This window comes from Drosophila nasuta, chromosome 2L, assembly GCF_023558535.2.
Source record: "Drosophila nasuta strain 15112-1781.00 chromosome 2L, ASM2355853v1, whole genome shotgun sequence".
Taxonomy (NCBI): domain Eukaryota; kingdom Metazoa; phylum Arthropoda; class Insecta; order Diptera; family Drosophilidae; genus Drosophila; species Drosophila nasuta.
In genome coordinates, this window is record NC_083455.1 from 3,039,912 (window position 1) to 3,058,866 (window position 18,955).

At 38.5% G+C, this 18,955-nt stretch overlaps 7 protein-coding genes and 3 non-coding genes across 12 annotated transcripts; 6 read left to right on the forward strand and 4 right to left on the reverse strand.

The window, feature by feature from the left end:
• Nucleotides 1–52: 52 nt before the first annotated feature.
• LOC132797734 (uncharacterized) lies at nt 53–1,110 on the reverse strand. Its single transcript, XM_060809485.1, has one exon. It carries the CDS (start codon nt 991–993, stop codon nt 88–90), a length of 906 nt encoding a protein of 301 aa, XP_060665468.1. The 5' UTR covers nt 994–1,110; the 3' UTR covers nt 53–87.
• A 302-nt stretch (nt 1,111–1,412) lies between these two features.
• On the forward strand, nt 1,413–1,607 carry LOC132783803 (U2 spliceosomal RNA). The gene has a single exon (XR_009632218.1). It is a non-coding gene; the product is annotated as a U2 spliceosomal RNA (small nuclear RNA).
• A 1,873-nt stretch (nt 1,608–3,480) lies between these two features.
• LOC132795056 (actin-binding protein IPP) lies at nt 3,481–8,239 on the reverse strand. 2 transcript variants are annotated; one of them, XM_060805486.1, is made up of 5 exons: nt 7,376–8,239; nt 7,118–7,309; nt 4,681–5,525; nt 4,365–4,615; nt 3,481–4,294 (listed from the first exon to the last, which is right to left on the reverse strand). In XM_060805486.1, the coding sequence occupies exons 1-5, from the start codon at nt 7,814–7,816 to the stop codon at nt 4,155–4,157; spliced, it is 1,869 nt and encodes a 622-aa protein (XP_060661469.1). In that variant the 5' UTR covers nt 7,817–8,239; the 3' UTR covers nt 3,481–4,154. The 2 variants fall into 2 exon arrangements, with proteins under 2 accessions (XP_060661469.1, XP_060661458.1); XM_060805475.1 differs by lacking the exon at nt 3,481–4,294 and having other exon boundaries at nt 4,324–4,615.
• LOC132783789 (U5 spliceosomal RNA) lies at nt 6,496–6,610 on the forward strand. Its single transcript, XR_009632204.1, has one exon. It is a non-coding gene; the product is annotated as a U5 spliceosomal RNA (small nuclear RNA).
• On the forward strand, nt 7,008–7,080 carry Trnav-cac (transfer RNA valine (anticodon CAC)). Its single transcript has one exon. It is a non-coding gene; the product is annotated as a tRNA-Val (tRNA).
• A 140-nt stretch (nt 8,240–8,379) lies between the features above and the next one.
• On the forward strand, nt 8,380–9,825 carry LOC132798205 (peptide chain release factor 1-like, mitochondrial). The gene has a single exon (XM_060809977.1). It carries the CDS (start codon nt 8,619–8,621, stop codon nt 9,783–9,785), a length of 1,167 nt encoding a protein of 388 aa, XP_060665960.1. The 5' UTR covers nt 8,380–8,618; the 3' UTR covers nt 9,786–9,825.
• On the reverse strand, nt 9,804–10,690 carry LOC132798206 (exosome complex component RRP41). The gene has a single exon (XM_060809978.1). The coding sequence runs from the start codon at nt 10,596–10,598 to the stop codon at nt 9,849–9,851; it is 750 nt and encodes a 249-aa protein (XP_060665961.1). The 5' UTR covers nt 10,599–10,690; the 3' UTR covers nt 9,804–9,848.
• A 911-nt stretch (nt 10,691–11,601) lies between these two features.
• On the forward strand, nt 11,602–13,406 carry LOC132798211 (uncharacterized protein C19orf47). 2 transcript variants are annotated; one of them, XM_060809985.1, is made up of 4 exons: nt 11,602–11,742; nt 11,797–12,246; nt 12,312–12,935; nt 12,997–13,406. In XM_060809985.1, exons 1-4 carry the CDS (start codon nt 11,724–11,726, stop codon nt 13,326–13,328), a joined length of 1,425 nt encoding a protein of 474 aa, XP_060665968.1. In that variant the 5' UTR covers nt 11,602–11,723; the 3' UTR covers nt 13,329–13,406. The 2 variants fall into 2 exon arrangements, with proteins under 2 accessions (XP_060665968.1, XP_060665969.1); XM_060809986.1 differs by having other exon boundaries at nt 12,315–12,935.
• Nucleotides 13,407–13,921: 515 nt separating this feature from the next.
• Nucleotides 13,922–14,566, reverse strand: LOC132798212 (RNA-binding protein 33). The gene has a single exon (XM_060809987.1). It carries the CDS (start codon nt 14,528–14,530, stop codon nt 13,982–13,984), a length of 549 nt encoding a protein of 182 aa, XP_060665970.1. The 5' UTR covers nt 14,531–14,566; the 3' UTR covers nt 13,922–13,981.
• Nucleotides 14,567–17,590: 3,024 nt separating this feature from the next.
• Nucleotides 17,591–18,127, forward strand: LOC132784616 (protein Mabiki). Its single transcript, XM_060790341.1, has one exon. It carries the CDS (start codon nt 17,591–17,593, stop codon nt 18,125–18,127), a length of 537 nt encoding a protein of 178 aa, XP_060646324.1.
• The last annotated feature ends 828 nt before the right edge of the window (nt 18,128–18,955 follow it).

Below are 18,955 nucleotides of genomic sequence, written 5' to 3' on the forward strand. Positions count from 1 at the left end.
ATTGCTAAATAAGAAAAAATAAAAATTTATTTATAGCTTAAACTACATGGCGTAAGTTTCGTCTGACCAATTTTTATTGAAACGCAATTAGACCTTCTGTTCGCCCATCACGTGCAGCTCCACATGCAGCAACTGTTGCCCTGGACTCAATGACATTAGTGGCCACAAGTCTTGATAGCTAATGACAATGACGTTGCTATCCGTCTTGATAAAGTCGCGGCATGGCGCTGCTTGCACCGCTGTCGTTGGCAATGATCGGGCATGAATGCGCTTGGAATAGTATCGTGTGGATTGCGCAGGCTGAACTACACAGCGCAATGTAATAGATACGGCCTGCAATGGAGTTGATACCCAAATGGCGATCACATCGGTCATCTGTTTGCGTTCCCATAACAGCGAATGCCTGGTGCGGCAAGCAAACAGCATTAAAACACCATGCTGCGAGAATTTACGGTAATCCCTGGGAAGAAGCGTATTTCGAGGACAATTAAGCGGATTGAGACCAAGTCGCTGATATCCATAGACGCCTAGTAGTTTGTCAACGTCGTATTCAAGACTATTAATATGGCAGACAGCATGCAACGTTTTTTTCTCAGTAGGGAATGCAACATCCTTGAAGGCAATACCCGTCCTTGGCATGTGCTCGTTCAAATAGTGCGCCAGCCATCCATTCGGATCCAATGTACAGGAACACCCTTGTATAGGACATGAAATCATACGTAAACGCGCCCATTGTGACTTTTGATCTGGCACAACATAGAGGGGAGGGTGTCGAGCACGATCCGCGAGTGAGTCATATCGGCTCAGTTGTACCAAGTTCAGATCAGTCGAGGCCACAGAGACCGGCAGACGATAGTTGGAGTAGGGTTTGGAAAACAACGACAATGTTGTATCCTTATGTTGATTGTGGAACTTTTCTTGGCGACGACGTCGGCGAATGGTGGTAGATGGCTGCCGATCAGCTGACGTGTTGGACGTGCAGGACGGTTCCATTTTAAAACCAAGAAACCACTAATCTAGTAACATAATTTGGAGACAAACACATAATTTGGAATAAATGAAACTACTCTAACAAAACTAAACTCAGTGTATACTGCGATTCAACATTATTGAGATTTCAAAAATTCAGATATACATACATAGTAGTTTATTTAGGATAACAATAAATGTTTTTTATTTTATTTCCATAACGATGTAAAATCAAGCTTCCCAAATTGTTTGAATTTTCTTTCAAAAATGTATCGTTGCCATATAAGTCGATATATTAGGAACATTTACCAACACTACTTCATATCGTGGTGAGAACTCGTTGCTTTGCAACACTATAGTATTTTTCATACCTAGTACTTATAATTCCCAAATGGTTCTGGTTGCACATCGGTGTAATGTTGATGGCTTTGAGAGTTCAAGTTATCGCTTCTCGGCCTTATGGCTAAGATCAAAGTGTAGTATCTGTTCTTATCAGCTTAACATCTGATAGTTTCTCCATTGGAGAACAACAAATGTTAAACTGATTTTTGGAATCAGACGGAGTGCTAGGGGCTTGCTCCACCTCTGTCACGGGTTGGCCCGGTATTGCAGTACCGCCGGGATTCGGCCCAACTTAATAATAAATTTGTATAATGACTTCCGCGTGTTCGTGGGACAAAATTAAACCATTTTCAATTAAGTTTGTTGAATTTTGAAAAAATTCATGTTGATGATATTTGCTGTTTAAAAAATATCACTCGATGATAATAAGTAAATAAAAAAATCGATATATCAAGTATTTTTGATAATTTTTTATGTTGAGCTTAATAGGTAGGTTTCCTGTCTGTGTTCTTTTGGGCTAAGAATAATTATAATAAAAGAAAACGGTATAATATTTGATTTCATCAACCATGAACTGCAAATAAAACACAATAGACTATTTATTACTTCAAAAGTGAATAGAAAAAAACAAATATTATACCCACTCTCAAGCAACTCTTGTTTAAGTTCCTTGCAATAGAAAATAACAAAATTATTAAGGATATGATATATAGTAGACTCCACCCCATTGTGCTCAATTTTATTAAATATACTTAATGCTCTTAATTATTAATTGGAAAATAAATGTGTATTTAATGATTTTAGAAAAACTCGTTCGGTTACATGCTGGTCTGTCATACAACTACGGGAGTCTGAAACAACATTCTTTATGGCAGAAGCCCACGGTTCAGATAAAACCGACCTAGGCATGATTAAGCAACTTAATGCCACCTTCGCTGGCATGGGCATAGTTGACATTTGCAAGATCCAAAATTCAAACGGATTTGTCTCCCAACTACAAAATGGCCTACTTAAGAAAAGCTGAATTTACTTTTTTCGGAACTCTCAACTACAGAGTCAGAGATTTTATTGGCGGACGCCAGCCGCTATGAAGGCACCTAACTAGAACTAGATACTTCATGGCCAGCTTGTAGAACCCGGCATAGTCGCTTTATGGGATTTCCATACTTTAGTGGATTGCTTTCCCATGGAGCTTTGGGCAAGCTAAAATACATACTGTTTTAACTCCTTGGTTTCCTTGAATTCGTTCACTTGATGTCGTTTTGGAATTCAGAGTGACAAAAGCAAAAAAGATCGGAATTCCGATATTTGGGATAAAAAAATCACATATTAAAAAATCATATATAATTTTTAGAAAAAATATAGATTTATTGATATTTTGATATATGTATTATCAACAACCCTAGTGTGAATTAGTGCTGCCAGAAACTTTGGAGCAAAAGTTGCGTACTTATATGTAATTCCCAAATGATCTTCAAGTTGTGAATTTTTAATTATTTTCGAATAGAATTTTGAAAATAAAAATAAACAGGATTTCGTATGATACGAATCTTTATAATTTTGTTAACACTTATTACAAAAAGCTTAGGACAACCTCTAATTCTACTGCTTCATTAATATCCATGAACTTTTCATTTCCGGTTATTTTGTAGTAAATAGGGAAGTTCATAATTAGGGCAACATTTTCCTTGCGCATTTGTAGTACCAACAAAATGCTTTCATTGTATCCACTGCTTATATTCCTCGTTCTTTAGCAAAGCATCGCGAAAATGTTTATACTTATGTTATGTACTTACTTTTGACATCTTTCTTTAATTTAACTCTCTTGACACAGCGAACACTTGAAATGCAGTTAACTTTTCAAGTTAATGAACTCAAGTAGCTCATATAATCGAAATACTGAGTTAAATATAATTTCATTGCCAATCACAATTATTGCCGTGAATGGCTAAATGAAATTAAAAATAAAAAGGTATTAGATATAAATAAAAAAGCTAAAAGAGAAATAAAAAGATAGATAGCATTTAAAAAAATTGCAATTTTGTTGAAAAGTTGCTAGATCTAGCAACTAAATTGCTAAACTGGCAGCATCGGTGTGAACACACAAAAACATTGATCTTCAAGTAAAGGAGGATAATTTTTTTTTAGTATTAGCTCATACATTTATTATATATACGTAAATACTTCTATTATTAATACAGTTTTTCAAGTTCTTTTGTTTATATTTTTTTTTTATTTTTAATTCGTACTTCGGGCACGCACTTTACAAGAACGCGCCAACAATGCTGGCAATCTCAAAGAGATTATTTTATTTGGATTTTTATTATTGATAAATCGATTAAAAAACATAAACAGTTAATAGGCTCGAGATGAACAATTACAATTTTCAGCAATTACGATACGTCGAAATACAATTTTGCCAAATGAATTTCCTTTTGTTTTTTTTATTTTCTATTATTCATTTTGATTTATTCCATATTTATTTATAGGCAACTTGAACTAAAAAACAATTAGAGGCCGGCTGTTGCTGTTATTGTTGTTACATTCCTGACTAACTACTACATAATACTAAACTGGGATGAATAGCTGAGCTACATTTTCAAAACGTTAACCGTAATAAAGCATCTAGCTTTGGTTTAGAGAGCACTACGATCAACTTTGGTAGTTTTGGGATAGAGTGAGAGTGTCGAACGTATACAATGCATTACACATAATATAAATTGTGTAAGAAGTTGTTGATGTTGTGTAGTATAGAGTGCTTAAAACAAGTTTATAGGACGTGAGAAGTTGTCGGATTTCAGGCAGAAGGACAATAGTCGATTGGCCATTGGTCGTTTATCGTCCTAGACGACTACAGCGCCTGCCTCTGATCGGCTGACCGGCAAGTCTGGACAGTTCTTCCAAGTATCCGAAAGGGGATCATAACACTCGACAGCACTAATGGTTACTTGGGCCCTATAGAAGTTTACCTCGCAGGGCTGTCAAATAAAAAACAAATAAAATACATATAACATTTATTTGAGTTTGTCATTTGTAAGATGCTATACCTGATCCCCCTCCAGCCACATAGAGTAAGCCGTCGGCAGCGGCAACAGCGGGAATTGCACGTGGAACGTTGAGAGCACAGACCGTTGACCACTTGTCATCGTCAAAGTTGTAACGTTCAACGGAACTGAGTATATCCTGACTAATGCTGCTGCCACCCACCACATATAAATATCGATCCAGCACAGCAACGCCCATTTGGCAACGTGCCGTCTGCATACGCGCCAATTGCGTCCACTCTTTGGTAACAGGATTATAACTAGTTTATAAAATAAATTTATGTATGTTATTATTGAATAATCGAGACAATTATCCATGAATTACCTAATCAAGTCTGGTAAATGTCGAGTTGTTGTGGTGCAACCACCAACTATGTAGATAAGTCCCTCGAAGCTTACCACACCCATGCTGAAACGCGGCTGTGGCATACTGCCAATAAGTTTCCACAGATCTTTCTCTGGATCGTAACATTCCATGGTACCGCCAATATCATCCCCAAACCAACCACCAACGGCGAAAAGGTTTCCACCCATGGTGCACAATCCGAACTCGCATCTGGGCACAATCATCGGTGCAATAGGCTGCCAAATGTCGTTTTGGGGATCGTACACCTCTCCGTTGGCCAGAATTTGGGAACCACGCTCACCTCCGACCACATAGATTTTACCGTTCAGTGCCGAAACTCCTGGTAGAATACGTCCCACTTCCATGGGTGCTGTCTCAGACCATTCGCGTCTGAATATATCAAACTTGGCCACCGTTTCGAATGTGCAGTCTGTGGAATTCCATGTGCGAGGCGTGTCGCGATGCGAACCTCCAATAATATAAATGTTCTTCTTGGCGAGTTGACGTGGGCAGACCCGCAAAGGCACAAGCTGACCACGTTTGGAGGCAATGTCCCGACAGATAGAACGCAACGCTACTTTCACCGACATGTCGCGACAATCATCTTTTAGTGCCTTATCGATGACTTTAACTGGAACGAGGGCCATGCGAACATGAGAGAGTATATCGAAGACGTAGCATCGACGCTGCGTCACGTCATGCTTAATCCAGCGCAGGGCCGCTTGGAAAACTTGTGATTCAGAATCAACGCGTAGCAATTCGGAGTTAAGGAGCTGAGACAATAAATTTTGCGGTGTTTCCAGAAACTCATCTTCTAGCGTTATCTGAAATAAAATTGAAAATTATTATGAGACTGCAATAAAATTGTGGTTAACTTTACTTAAAATTCGAAGTATTCTTTCGTAAGCAAACAAGTAAGAAAGCTACAGTCGAGTGTACTCGACTGTGAGATACCCGCTACCCATTTTGAATGAAAGCAATATATTTTGCGGTATATTTTTCAAAATATACCAAATATACTACAAAAATACAAAAAAATACCAAATGGTATATGTGGTATATCGATATAGTACCGCATTCAAAATATACCATAGACGGCACAATATACCAGATTGTCAGCCAAAGCAACTCAGACCCTAGTAAGTAGCCGTTTTTGCCCATACAAAAGTATTTCTTTAATAACTTCGACAATTTTTATCTGATCGCAACCAAATTTCAGGAATCATAACTAATATAGTAGTTATCATACATAGCAAAATTCGTAACTCTAGCTTTAAAATTACGCTTGTTAATCGATTTTTTTGATTTGCAGGGGCGGAAGTGGGCGTGGCAAAAATTTGAAACAAACTTGATCTGCGTGCAAACATAACAAATGCTGTCGAAAAAAAATTATTGCTCTATCTCTTATAGTCTCTGAGATCTAGGTGTTCATACGGACAGACGGACGGACGGACAGACGGACATGGCTATATCGTCTCGGCTGTTGACGCTGATCAAGAATATATATACTTTATAGGGTCGGAGATGCCTCCTTCTACCTGTTACATACATTTCCTGCCGGCACAAAGTTATAATACCCTTCTACCCTATGGGTAGCGGGTATAAAAATTGTAATGATTATTTACTGCCAATGTTTAGAATCTACCGAGAAAAACAAAGCCCTTTTCTGTGTAATTGTATATATATTTGTGTTGCCTACATTGAGGCGCTTTTCGTACAAAAAAATTTGCTTTATAATTCTCAAGCACTTCATGCAGACTTAGGTGTTATACCTTATGTGGCTACCATTTTAAATCACTCTGGCTTCTCTTCAGTTGTCGAATAAATCTTTCGCCTTTTACTAAAGATTTCCGTGGTGAGGAGCACTCTAATGAGTCTAAATTTAATTTTTTTGATGTGCCTGGTGATTAAATGTCACCGGGTCGTAAGCGAATGCATGTTTAAAGAAAATTTGTGCGAATGTTATTTAATTAAAAAATTGTTCCCAAATGGGGAGCTGTAGTTGTGAACTCTTCAAACATATTTTAGAGCGCAATAATACAATAGCTTTCTACTCAGTTTTTAACTAGAGGGTAGGCCCAAGCTTCGAAAAGAAATCCCCTGGCGAAAATAATAACAAAGAGTTTGTTTCTCAAAATTTTTTAAGCAATTTTCAGCATGTTTGAGATCATTTTTTTGTTGCTTGCATCTCATATTCATACTTTAAATCGGTAGTGTGTAGGATTAATTAAGGATCAAATCAATATGCGAATGGTAATGGCAAATATTTCTGAGAAATGGAGACTTTTTTGACAGAGTTTTTTAACGTTTCCGTAGTGTAGCGGTTATCACGTGTGCTTCACACGCACAAGGTCCCCGGTTCGAACCCGGGCGGGAACATTACGTTATTTTTTTACATTTTAAATTTCATATTTACCGCTGGAAAGTTGGCTTGCACGAAGTTCATTGCACTCTTTGCAAGTGACTCGCAATTGTGTGCTTCCGCGAAGCGTAAAATACCCAAAGCATTTGTTGCATGCAGCTCGCGACATAGAAATTCACAGCAGCCATCGACTACCTCATTTAGCTGCAGCATATCCGCTGCTGCCAGAAGTTCCTGCACATTAGACTGAGAGAAAAGACCGTTATATACAAAATAAATTGAATTGAAAGGATTAACAAATAAACAAGCTACCTGCGTAATCTCGCAGCGTCCTGTGTAGATAAAATCCAACAATATGAAAAATATATCGCCATCAATCGTATGCAAGACTACAGACTTCTGTTTAACTTCATTGAGACCCAGCTCGGGCCTGAACATGGCTTCAAAATAGGCGCTAGCTGCACTCAATATAGCGCGATGTGCATTGAATGTTGACTCGCCTGCGACGATTTCGATGTCGCAGAAGCGCGATTGTTCCCGCAGTTGATTCAGGTTGGCCAGCACCTTAAATGGATATTGGGCGTTGCAATACGAGGGCAGATTTGTGCGTTGTGTGCTTGTCGCAGCAGCGGCGGCGGCTGCAGGTTGATTGAAGTAATCGTTATCGTTATCGGTGGAGTTGTCATTGCCGTTGTGACAATTTGCATTTGCATTGAATTCATGGTGTATTGAATAGCTTTTCAGTGGTGGCATTTCGTCACACTCTTTTACTGAGACTTCTTTTGTTTGACTCTAAATAAATGCACTCTGGTGGCAGCCTTTTCACATCCAATTTGTGAGTTAATTAAACTTAATTGATACTGCTGCACTTTATACACCACTACGAACACAACTGTTTTTGTTAATCAAGCTCAACACACGAACACACACGCTCAATACGCACATGCATAGAGAGGCACACACACCCACGCACAATCAGAGATGTAAAGCTGAAAATAACTAAGCATTTAGCTGGTCTTTACTGTACACCTTTTTGGCGTAGGTGTTAGCTCTAATGGTGTCGCACTTTTTGTGACAAAAAATATTTATTTATTGCACTGATATGGGTTATATTATAAACGAATTAAATAATTATATACGAACATGATCTCTGCTGCCTTATGCAGCGTGACCACAAATTCCAATTCGAAATATACCATTTTGCTGTGAAAAACATCAACAAAATACCACTTGGACAGAATATATTTGCAACTAAGTAATGTTCATATAAGCTTCGAAACTACAATCATCGAATTGTTTTTAATTTTCTATTCAACAAGATTTGGTTTATTATGCTTACATAATAGTCTTTAATTAAAAACTATAAGAGCAGGATAATATGATGTACCGTTATTTACATTACCATGAAATTTGGTATATTTATTTATAAAAAATATACCAGCAATTAACAAACACACTTCAGAGTGCACACTTACAAACTCTGAGTGATACACACATTTTGTATCTACGAGAAGTTTTCTACTATCAAATATTATTTAACCAATTATATTTAAGAATGTTTATTCGTAAATTGTTGAATGTACGCTCACAGTGTCATCTTAATCTCAGACGCTGGGCCAGTACAGATCCACTCAGCTTTAAGAATGAGAAGCTACAATCGTACCTTGAATCGTTACGCCAAGAATATTATTCACTTCGAGTAAATGCAGCCGGCAACAACAATTCACGCCTTGCTCGATTAGATGGTGTCGTCAATGCACTGGAACAGCACCGAGCATTGCAGCGTAACATCACATCAGACGAGGACATGGCTGCGGAGAAGGATGAGGATATGCGGGCACTGATGCAAGAAGAAAATAATGTGTACACCGATCTGTTGCAGAAACAGGAAGACGCAATGCTCAAGGAGCTACTAACTCTCTCAGATGATAAGTTGTATCCGGCATTGATATTCGAGGTTAATGCTGGTGCCGGCGGGCAAGAGGCCATGCTGTTTGCCCATGAACTATACAACATGTATATTAGCTACTTTGATTACATGGGCTGGCAGTATGAAGAATTTGCTCACGAGACTACAGACATTGGAGGCCTGCGGCATGCTAATCTGCTGGTCTACGGCACTGAGGCTTATCAGTGGCTGCGCTACGAGGCGGGAGTGCATCGGGTGCAAAGAGTGCCGGCCACAGAAAAATCTGGACGCATTCACACGAGCACTGCTTCCATTGCAGTCATTCCTAGGCCAGCTGATGCTCATGTCCATATTGCGGAGCGAGATCTTAAGATTGAAACAAAGCGCGCGAGTGGCGCGGGTGGACAGCACGTAAATACTACCGATTCGGCGGTGCGCATAGTGCATTTACCTACGGGCTTGGCTGTGGAGGCTCAATCTGAACGCTCGCAGCTCAAGAACAGAGAATTGGCAATCAAACGACTGCATGCCAAGCTTATGCAGCAGCAACTCGAGAGCGCAGAGGCGAGCACACAAGCAACGCGCAAGGCTCAGCAGGGCAATCAGAATCGTAATGAGAAGATTCGTACATACAATTTTGTGCAGGATCGTGTGACAGATCATCGAGTGCAACATGGCGGCACACAGCACAATTTAAGTGGTTTCCTTGATGGCGGACAACAGCTAAGCGGACTCATCGAACGCCTGCAGCTGGAGCATCGGCAATCCAAGCTTGTGGCGTTGTTGGAAACGTGGTCTGCCGATAAGAACTGAAACATTGTTTATATACTATTAATTAAATTGTTAGACGATTTATTGGTTTTATTTAATTTATTTTTAACACACACGCGCCCAGTCGGCAGCACTGCCTATATGTATGAGATGCTCCTTGACTGCCGCTTCCAGGATGTCTCTGATTTCCCGACAACCTGCCATGGCTGTCTCTATAACCGTCTCCAGCTGGTCAATGTGAAACCGTTCGCTCATCTCCATGAAAGCAATCTTCTCGGCGCTGGGCAGAGCAGCTATTGTTAACTTCGGACCACCGGAAACCTCCTCGACATGGGAAATGTCTGTTAGCGGAATGTTGGACTTGCTCAATGATGCTGTACATGCAACAACGAACTCGTTTAGACAAATGCCCGCGTCGATCAAGGCCAATGTGGCTGCATTCAGAGAGACAGCGTAGTTGGCACCATCTGCTTGCAACACCTCAACATAAATATCGATTTGGGATCGTGGATACAGTTCGGATTTAATTGCGGCGCTTAACGCTTGCTGCAAATACATTTTGAACTCCTGTGATTTCCGATCACCGCGTGGACGATTCTTGCGCTCCGAGGTAGAGAAAGTAGCCTGACTATATTGACAGTTGATGATGAGTTCATTTCCTTCGGTCTTTTTTGCTTTCGCCTGATGTGGACCATAGACGGCAGCAAGAACCTTTGTGTTGCCCTGCTCCATATAGGCGCTGCCATCGGGCTGCTCAAAAACTCCTAATTTGCACTTAATATGTCGTAGTTCATGTGGGCGACGACCGTCAAGTCGCAGACCCTGTTCACTAAGTAACTCCTGTCGACCAGACATCTAATGATACGTATTTTAATTCAAAACTAAAACAAAAGCGGCACGTGCACAAGAATTGTTTACCCTGCTTCGACAAATAAATATCGTGACCCAGCTGTTCTATACGTAATCGATAAATTGAATATATACTTATCGAGAAACGGTCACTGTACAGTTGACTGTTTCGATTCAAATCAGCCATTCTAATTTAATGCAAATATACATGTATGCATATTGGTTGCAAATGTTATTTTCTTTTAACATTTTTTAATTTCTTTACGACTCATCAATGTAATACTTGAGAGCCGAAGTTGAAAGGCATTGATACATATAATCTCGATTCACTCACAAAGTTTGGAATTTACATGTTATGCCCCGTTTTCACAGCCACTCATTCTACATGTAGAAAACTGCAGTTTTTTTAATTTCAATATTTTGGCGAAGATGTTCATGAAGTGGGGGAAAATGATAAGTAAACAGTAAATATTAGATTGTCATATATACTGTTTACTTCTCACAGATTCGTTGATACATATATGTATGTGGGTGTTTTTTTTCACAGACCTCTGTCAAATTTTCTTCTCCACTAGATTGCTGAAGATTTGTTCTAAAAAGCAAAAAATTTGTTATTTATATTTTCATACCGTGGCGCACTTAATTGTCAGCTGATCGTTGAGTGGTGATCTTATTTTCGTTGTCACATCGATAAAATATCGCGTGACTACCCAAAAAGTTCGTTCGATATTTCTACGTTCGTTATCGATACTTTCATGTAGCTCGTAGAAGAACGTAGAAGAACCAAGTTTTTTTTTAATGGCTTTTTGTGCCCCATTTCCACTGTACCAAAAACCCGCGGTTCTTTTCGGTTAGTTTTCATTCAGGGCAAATTTTACTTTCGCTCCATGCATGTTTTTATCGCATTTTATTTCAAACTCGGTTATCTTTGCTATAAATTCTACTGAATGCTTTAATAGCTCATCGATGTTTGCGAAAAATAGTTATATTTTGCGGACTAAAATATCGATATTTTTGATGGTAACATCGAAGCAGGCCCACCTCTAATTGTATTAGTCTGTTTATGTGAGGAAAATAGAAAAAAATAGAGTTATAAAAAGAACAGGATAAGTGTTATAATCACGAAAAATCATGTCAAAATCCAGCGCAGGTCTGATTTTTGTGACTTTCAACCAAATAAATACTAATCTTTGTGAACTTATAGCACGATGGGTGAAATTTTTCAATGCCGGAGGAATTCCATCGCCAGCTGCGGCAAGCTATGCTCATATATTTGTGGAGAATCGCATACAGGAAGACATGCTACTTGATCTAAATAAAGAGTATCTACGCGAAATGGGCATCACACCTATGGGCGACATTATTGCCATATTGCGTCACTCTAAACAAGTGAGCGACCAACATGCCCTAGACAAAGTTCTAATACCGGAAACACCGTTGTCCAAGCCGAAGGCCAAAAGCAGTGTTACCATAGCTTCCAAAGCACCAAGCGGCAAGTCTTCATCTGCCGTAAGCATCCCTTCAACAGGTACAGCCACACCACCAACTAAACCTGCACGTCGTGTACTTCCTGAGCATGAGGGCAAATATAAGGTGACTCTACCGTCTGGAACAACAGAGCGCAGCAAACAAATTTTGGCCAAGAGGGAACAGTGTATGTATCCATCTGTCTATAATCATTTATACTTTCACTAAATTAGTTGTCGCTTTAATCGTTAGCAGTATATTCAGATCGTGTCAGCAGCACAAAGAAATCGGATGTGTTTGCGCGATTGCACAAGACTAAATGTGATGATGATTCTCAGGAGGGCATTGTATCCAGCAGCGGCGAAAGTAATGTTCGTGTCCACGTCACTGGAGCACATAAAACAACTCCGAAAGTAGCTGCGACCTCTAGCAATAATTCGGTATTTGCACGGCTTGGCGGAAAGCAATCCTTCGATGCAGTACAACAGAACACAGGACTTGCCAAGGAAATTAAATCAATTTTAAAGAATACTCAAGGCAATCTAAACAGACACTCTTCGGCTATAGTCAAGGCTAAGAACACGTCCACACCTGTCAACCGTCTGCCACAGCAAAAGGTAATGCTGGTGCACAAGGTACCATTGAAACGCGGTGATGATAGCGACGAGAGCATGGATGATGACGAAGATGACGAACTAGATAGTGTAATGAGTGGCGATGTAAGCGATGCTGAATGTCAAGATGTGACAATTCCCACTGAGAAAATTGTCAAGTTTGCTTCTACAGCAGAGGTACGAGAAATTGCCCCTCACGCGTCCTACAAGTCACGTGGTAATAGCAACTTTGCACGCAATATAAAATCTCGATTGGGGATAGGTAAGTTTGTAAGCTTTCTACTCACAATGAACATAATTAATTTCTATTATTGCATGCATAGTTTCCAAGTTGCATGCCGTACGCAAGACATACAATCTTAAAGCTTCTCCGCCCAAGAAAGCAGGAGCCCGTCTTAGTCCTGTTAAGGGAAAAGCAATACGCATGCGTAGTGATGAACTACTCACACGACAGGACACTCTGCCTGTCCACAAGCGCCTGGGCAACACAGCAACTGCACCTGCCAAATTAGCACCACTTCAGCGTGCCCAGCAGCGTGAGCAAAAGCCCAATTATTCGGCACCCCGACGTCACTCAAGCATGAATGCAGGATCGAGGCCACGGTCTCAGCCAAATTCTGTATTCGATAGACTCGGATTCAATAACTCTCTGTAGACTTGTAAGTCAAACCTTAGTAAATGTTTAAGAGTTCTGTTTAGTTCGGTTTAAAATTAAAGACATATTTGAAATCAATCAATATATCGAGTTTCCAAAGCTATTTGTTCTTACATTTGTTGTTGCTAATTTGAGTGCAACCAGAATTTCTAGTTAATTAACTTATAAAATATGTAACTATTTAAAAAAATCAATATCCGAACAATCTTGTGTCTATGAATTTGTATAGATAAAATTGTAATGCCATATCGAGCCCTTTCCGCGAATACAATTAAAGCGCAAAATTAAAATTTTACAGCAAATGTTATATATCGGATGGTGGTTGTTTGATTGATATAGTAGTTTTATATGCTACTACGATTCGTCACCAAAATGATTTATTTTCAAGAAAATAATTCTCGATTTTTTTTTTCAAAAGTCCTTTATTTAGATAAAATATTATTTATGTTCTTAGTATATAAAATAGTTTTTTTATTTGGTTTTTCTTGAATGTCAATTATCAAAATATTTTATGTACAATTTATAAAGTCGTATGTAAGTATTGTTCATTTATATTTTCTCATATCTTACGGCACTTAAATTACTATATCACTGGTTGCTAGGCAAATCACCGTATTGGGGATGAAGTTACCCCGGTTTTATATTTCATTCACCTACTGCTGCATCATGGAGTACAGGGCATTGCGTAACTCTGTTGGCCAGGTATTTGCATCGGGATTGATGCTGAGCATTTGACGTATTTGGAGTACAGCGCGTTGCTTTTGTAGCACGTAAGCCAAAGCCTGATGGTTGATCACGGGTGTTGGCGTCGGTGTTGGCGTGTTCGTGGGAACATAAAACTGCGGCGCTTGATGTTGATGGAGATGTTGTTGGTACTTGTACTCTGGAGGTACTTGTGTCTGGAAGTGCTGCTGTGGCTGCAGTTGTGGAGGCGTTGTTGGTGGAGTGGGTGGGAGTTGATGCTGTGGGTGCGACTGCGACAGCAAATGCGGTTGTTGTAACTCCTGGCGACGTTTACGCTGCGTATTCTCGCTGAGTGCGTATGGACGGAAAAGTGGAGCTGCAGTTGGTGGCACATCATCCTTACTGATGCGTTTGCCAAATTTCTTATGCTTGTAGCAACCCGTATTGTACTTTTCGTTTTCCGACTCAATTACCTTCGCGTTTACGTTGTGTAGATAATCCATATGTGAGGGTGCCATCTTCTTAGATTTAGATTGAGTATACAATTTCGAGATGTTGCTACGTTGATGTTTGTCGATTGACTGTGCTCCTTCTGCTGCGCAACTGCTGCTTATATAGGGGTCTAGTCCCTTGTCCAGTCCACACCGATGTAGGCAGCCATTCTACCTGAAATGCCCAAATTATCATTAAGGTGCGCTGCTGCGTCTTGTTTATGAGAAAAACTTCGTTGACAAAAGGTTTGCATTGTCATAAAAAAGAAAAGGATTTGTTCCAGAATATTTCAGTGTGTTCATCTATTGTACGTCCCTACCTGCTAGCCCAAAAAAATCGTATGCTCAAGTCCTTTGTAATTAATTTTTCATTTGCTCAACAGTTCTTGGCTCGCACCTACACGAAATATATTTTGTGTTTCTGCCTGGTCTGCCTGTGGCTCATTTTAAATTTTCTGGTATTTCTCCAGAATTCTGTTTCACTAGAAGACATCCATTGGTGCAGCGCCTGCGCCTGTGTCTGCGCCCGGAATGTTCTTTGATGAGGTCCGTTCCCATTGCACTATCCAATATTTCTATGGATTCTTATCTCGCTTACCGTTAATCTGGCTCATTAAGTTCCATCCCATTTCAGAGAGCCAGAGATATACAGAATCTCGACTCTGCTTAGTGGCAATGGACAATTGAATGGAAATTTATTGGGATTTCCCTGAAGCATTGCGTGTGTATTAGTTTAGTACTATATCTTTAAATCTACAGATTTTCAGCTGACTCTTCTTTCTTTTCATATATTTCGGATATTTATTGGTACTTGTCGATATTGAATAGTTTGTTTTTAGAAAAAGCATTGGAAATTATAGGATTGATTGGGAAATTCATATTTAATTCTCATTTAAATTGTTTGATAGTTGAAAGCTCTCAACCCTAATGAAGATTTAATATTCTATTTGATGAGAATTAAATTTGTCGTTATACTAAAAAATAGATCAGATTTAATTATAATTCGTTGGAGAATTTGAGGATTGCAACATGATGAATGAAATCTTAGTTGTGATATAGAATTTAGTTGATCGTCTCAAACTATAGCTAATTGTTATATTTCTGATAAATCATAACCAAACAACTTTCTTGTTAAAAATGTTTATAAAAATAATAACATAAAATAATAATAAAATAAACTAATTCCCAGTTTTTTTTTAACCTATCTTTTTGGTCAAACCAGCTGATTTTCAGTGATCGTCAGAACTAGCGCCTCCAAGAAAATTGTTTTACAAATCAGTCTAAGCAATATTTTTAAAAGTGATCGCTCACTTAAATGTAACATGTATAAAATACAATATTGTTATTTAAATAAAAAACGTAAAATCGTGCAAAAATTTTGCATTTATTTTTATTATTTTTACATTTGTTCGAATTAATAATACAGAATAATTTATTTAATTAAATACAACACTTTTAAATAATACATATACAGCACTTTCTCCCTTTAACATAAGTTAAATACCCCAACTAGCATTTAATTAAGGTTCGTAAATCAAAATGGGATTAAAAGAAATTAAATAAATGCATATAGATATACATATGTATATGGTTTGATAATAATTTTTCAGGAGATTTATTATTTTATACCATCATTATTTATTATTTATAGTAATGAGAGACGAGAGGATATTTATTATTTTATACCATCATTATTTACTATAAATATAGCGAAATAATTGTCGCGAATAACATATTGCATGCTACAGAGCTTGAATTCGAATTGAAAATAAACGGCTCCACATTTTTGAATCAAATAAAAGACATTATAAATGTAGATCTTTATATAATATTTAAAATTTTGGTAAACTAATATATTTCTAAAGAACTGGTTAAAATGGGGCAGGAATTTAATATGTCAAATTACAGATTCGTAGGCTCTTAAAGATTTCAAATAGAAGATTTAGACGATGTGTAAGAATATCAACTTAACATGAAAGTCTTTCCATATGAGTTTCATTCATGGTATTTTCGTATTATACAAAATTGTGTCCATTAAAAATGGTATGAAGGTATAAAACCCAGAAGAAAGCATTTCCTGGAAGTTCTTTGATGATTGAACTACATTCTTTTTATCCATTCCTCTTATTCAACCTCTGAACATTGTAAAAAAAAAACAATATAACAATTTTTCATAAAACGCATAACAAGCAAGAAGTGTTTTTCTTGAGTCAACATTCGTAGAGAACTGGACTCAAGCCCTCTTTAAATAAATCCGCATAGCAAATGACGATGACGGTAGTGACTGCATAAATCATTGGACAGAACTGGGAACATTGAATGAAAAATCTAACATCCTTGTGATCGCACACACTTAACGTGGAATGGAGGATGACTACATATACGAATACATACATACATACATATGTATGTGGTACAGACTTATGTATATCGAGAAGTACTTGCAGCACATTTGAGACACCTTGGGAGAAATAACATTTCAGCTGGCAAAGAGATCTCACAAGCTGAAGTCATAAATGCTTTGCGGATCGCCTGGAACAATAAAACTTTTCAGGTGTCACAATGGAAGCCGAACAATGAGCCGGCTGTAGACAGCATAGGCCATATGAGCGCCAGGATTACGGAGTCTCTCGACTTGGGTTTTTTGGTCTGGTCGAGGTCTAGACCTAGGTTGAGGGCTGCTCACTCAACAGGTATTTCCAGTGAAAATCACTAGCAAAATGTTAGCCGTTAGCCGAAAAAAGGACAACTGGTTTATGACGCCCGAATAACAGCAGCCGGCGGATTAGCCATGCCAGTGATACAAACTACCTGATTCTGGTCTCTGTGCTCTGGACAACAAACAAACTCATACTCACAGGTAGATTTTAGCAGGGTGATTAGTTTGAGGTGCAGGCACACGTTCGAATGAATGAAGTTGATTGGGAAATACCTGCAGAGGGATTGGTGGGAAACGCGTTGGATTGATGAACCATTACCTAATGTTGCATAAAAGATTATGTCGAGCACAATGGCTGCACAGTCGGCAACGCGACAGCAAACGAGAATAACACAAATTGTCATTAGGACATGGATACTACTAGCACAATGAACAACATCAATGCCTCCATCTATGAACACAAGAAGTTCACACTATTAAAACGTAAACGCGATCAGGACGAATCAGATGATGTGATTTTTGTGTCAGAGCTGCCCGCCAAACGTCGCTTCTTTCGCCCTTGGGTGGATGAACCACAAGCAACTTCACCAGAACAGCCAGCACAAAAGACAGCTCCCACTACAGCGGCGACCACCTATCATGCCAATATGGTGCGCTCCCAAAGGCCATGTCTGCGCAGCCCGAAGGCGCAACAACGTCGTGATCGCAACACATTGGCTTGCCTTCTGAGCCGGCGAGCCAGAATGGTCAAGGAAGTCGCCATGGATCAGCAGTATAAGCAATTTAAGCAGCAGCATGAAATGAACATGGAGCAACAGATCCGACTGAGTCTTTACTATGTGCGGGCTCTGCAACAGGCAATGGCCTCATCACAAGCTTCTCTCAGTTTTAATTACCGGGACCAGCTGCAGCACTGGGGACAACCTGAACGCCAGCAGACGCATATAATGAAGCGATCGCATTGATGTTCACTTGACAAATCCTTCGTGGATTAATCTGATTTTAAAATGCCTTCGTTATAAGGCATTCGCCTTGACGCTCGCTTGACTATTCCTTTACATAGTTATTGGAAGTCTTTAATTAGTTTTACTTTTTTATTAAGTATATTATTGACACTGTAAATACTTTTAAGTTTTTATTTATCCTTGCTGTTGACCAATAATAAATTATTATGAATATAGCATTTTATTTTTTTAATTACCTTTTGTGGAAAAGATATCACAATTTTGGTCAGGTCGATTAGACCAAATAATCTACGGGGAATGAACATCAACATTTTTGCATGAAAATATTTGTAGTTGTAGGCTGGTATATCAAAATATTTTACATCGGTACAATTTAATTTAATTTATCTTAGTAAAAAACAGCATTTGAAAAATAGAAAAGCTAATTCTTGTTTTTAAATTTACTATGAACATTGATCTAGTTGCGGGTGGTAACTTATAAATATTGATTAAGAATAAATATGCCGTTAGTCTCAGGTGTCCGGCAAATGAATAATTTAAAAAATTCGAGTCTATATCTTTGAAACTAGTTTTGTTTGATATAACAAGAAAGACTGTTGGGGTTAACATAATAATTTAATTTCTCACAACTACTCAATTGACCATAAATAGACGTCTTTATTACAATTTCAATTACTTTACAGTGTTAAGTTGTTATTGTTACAAATTGAATATTCTAACTTAAATATCCATAGTATTGTCAGGTTACTGACAACACGAAATGAAATCACGACTAATCGCTTGGTATGTAGATTTAATACGATTTGGGTTCCAGTTAAGAGCAGCTCT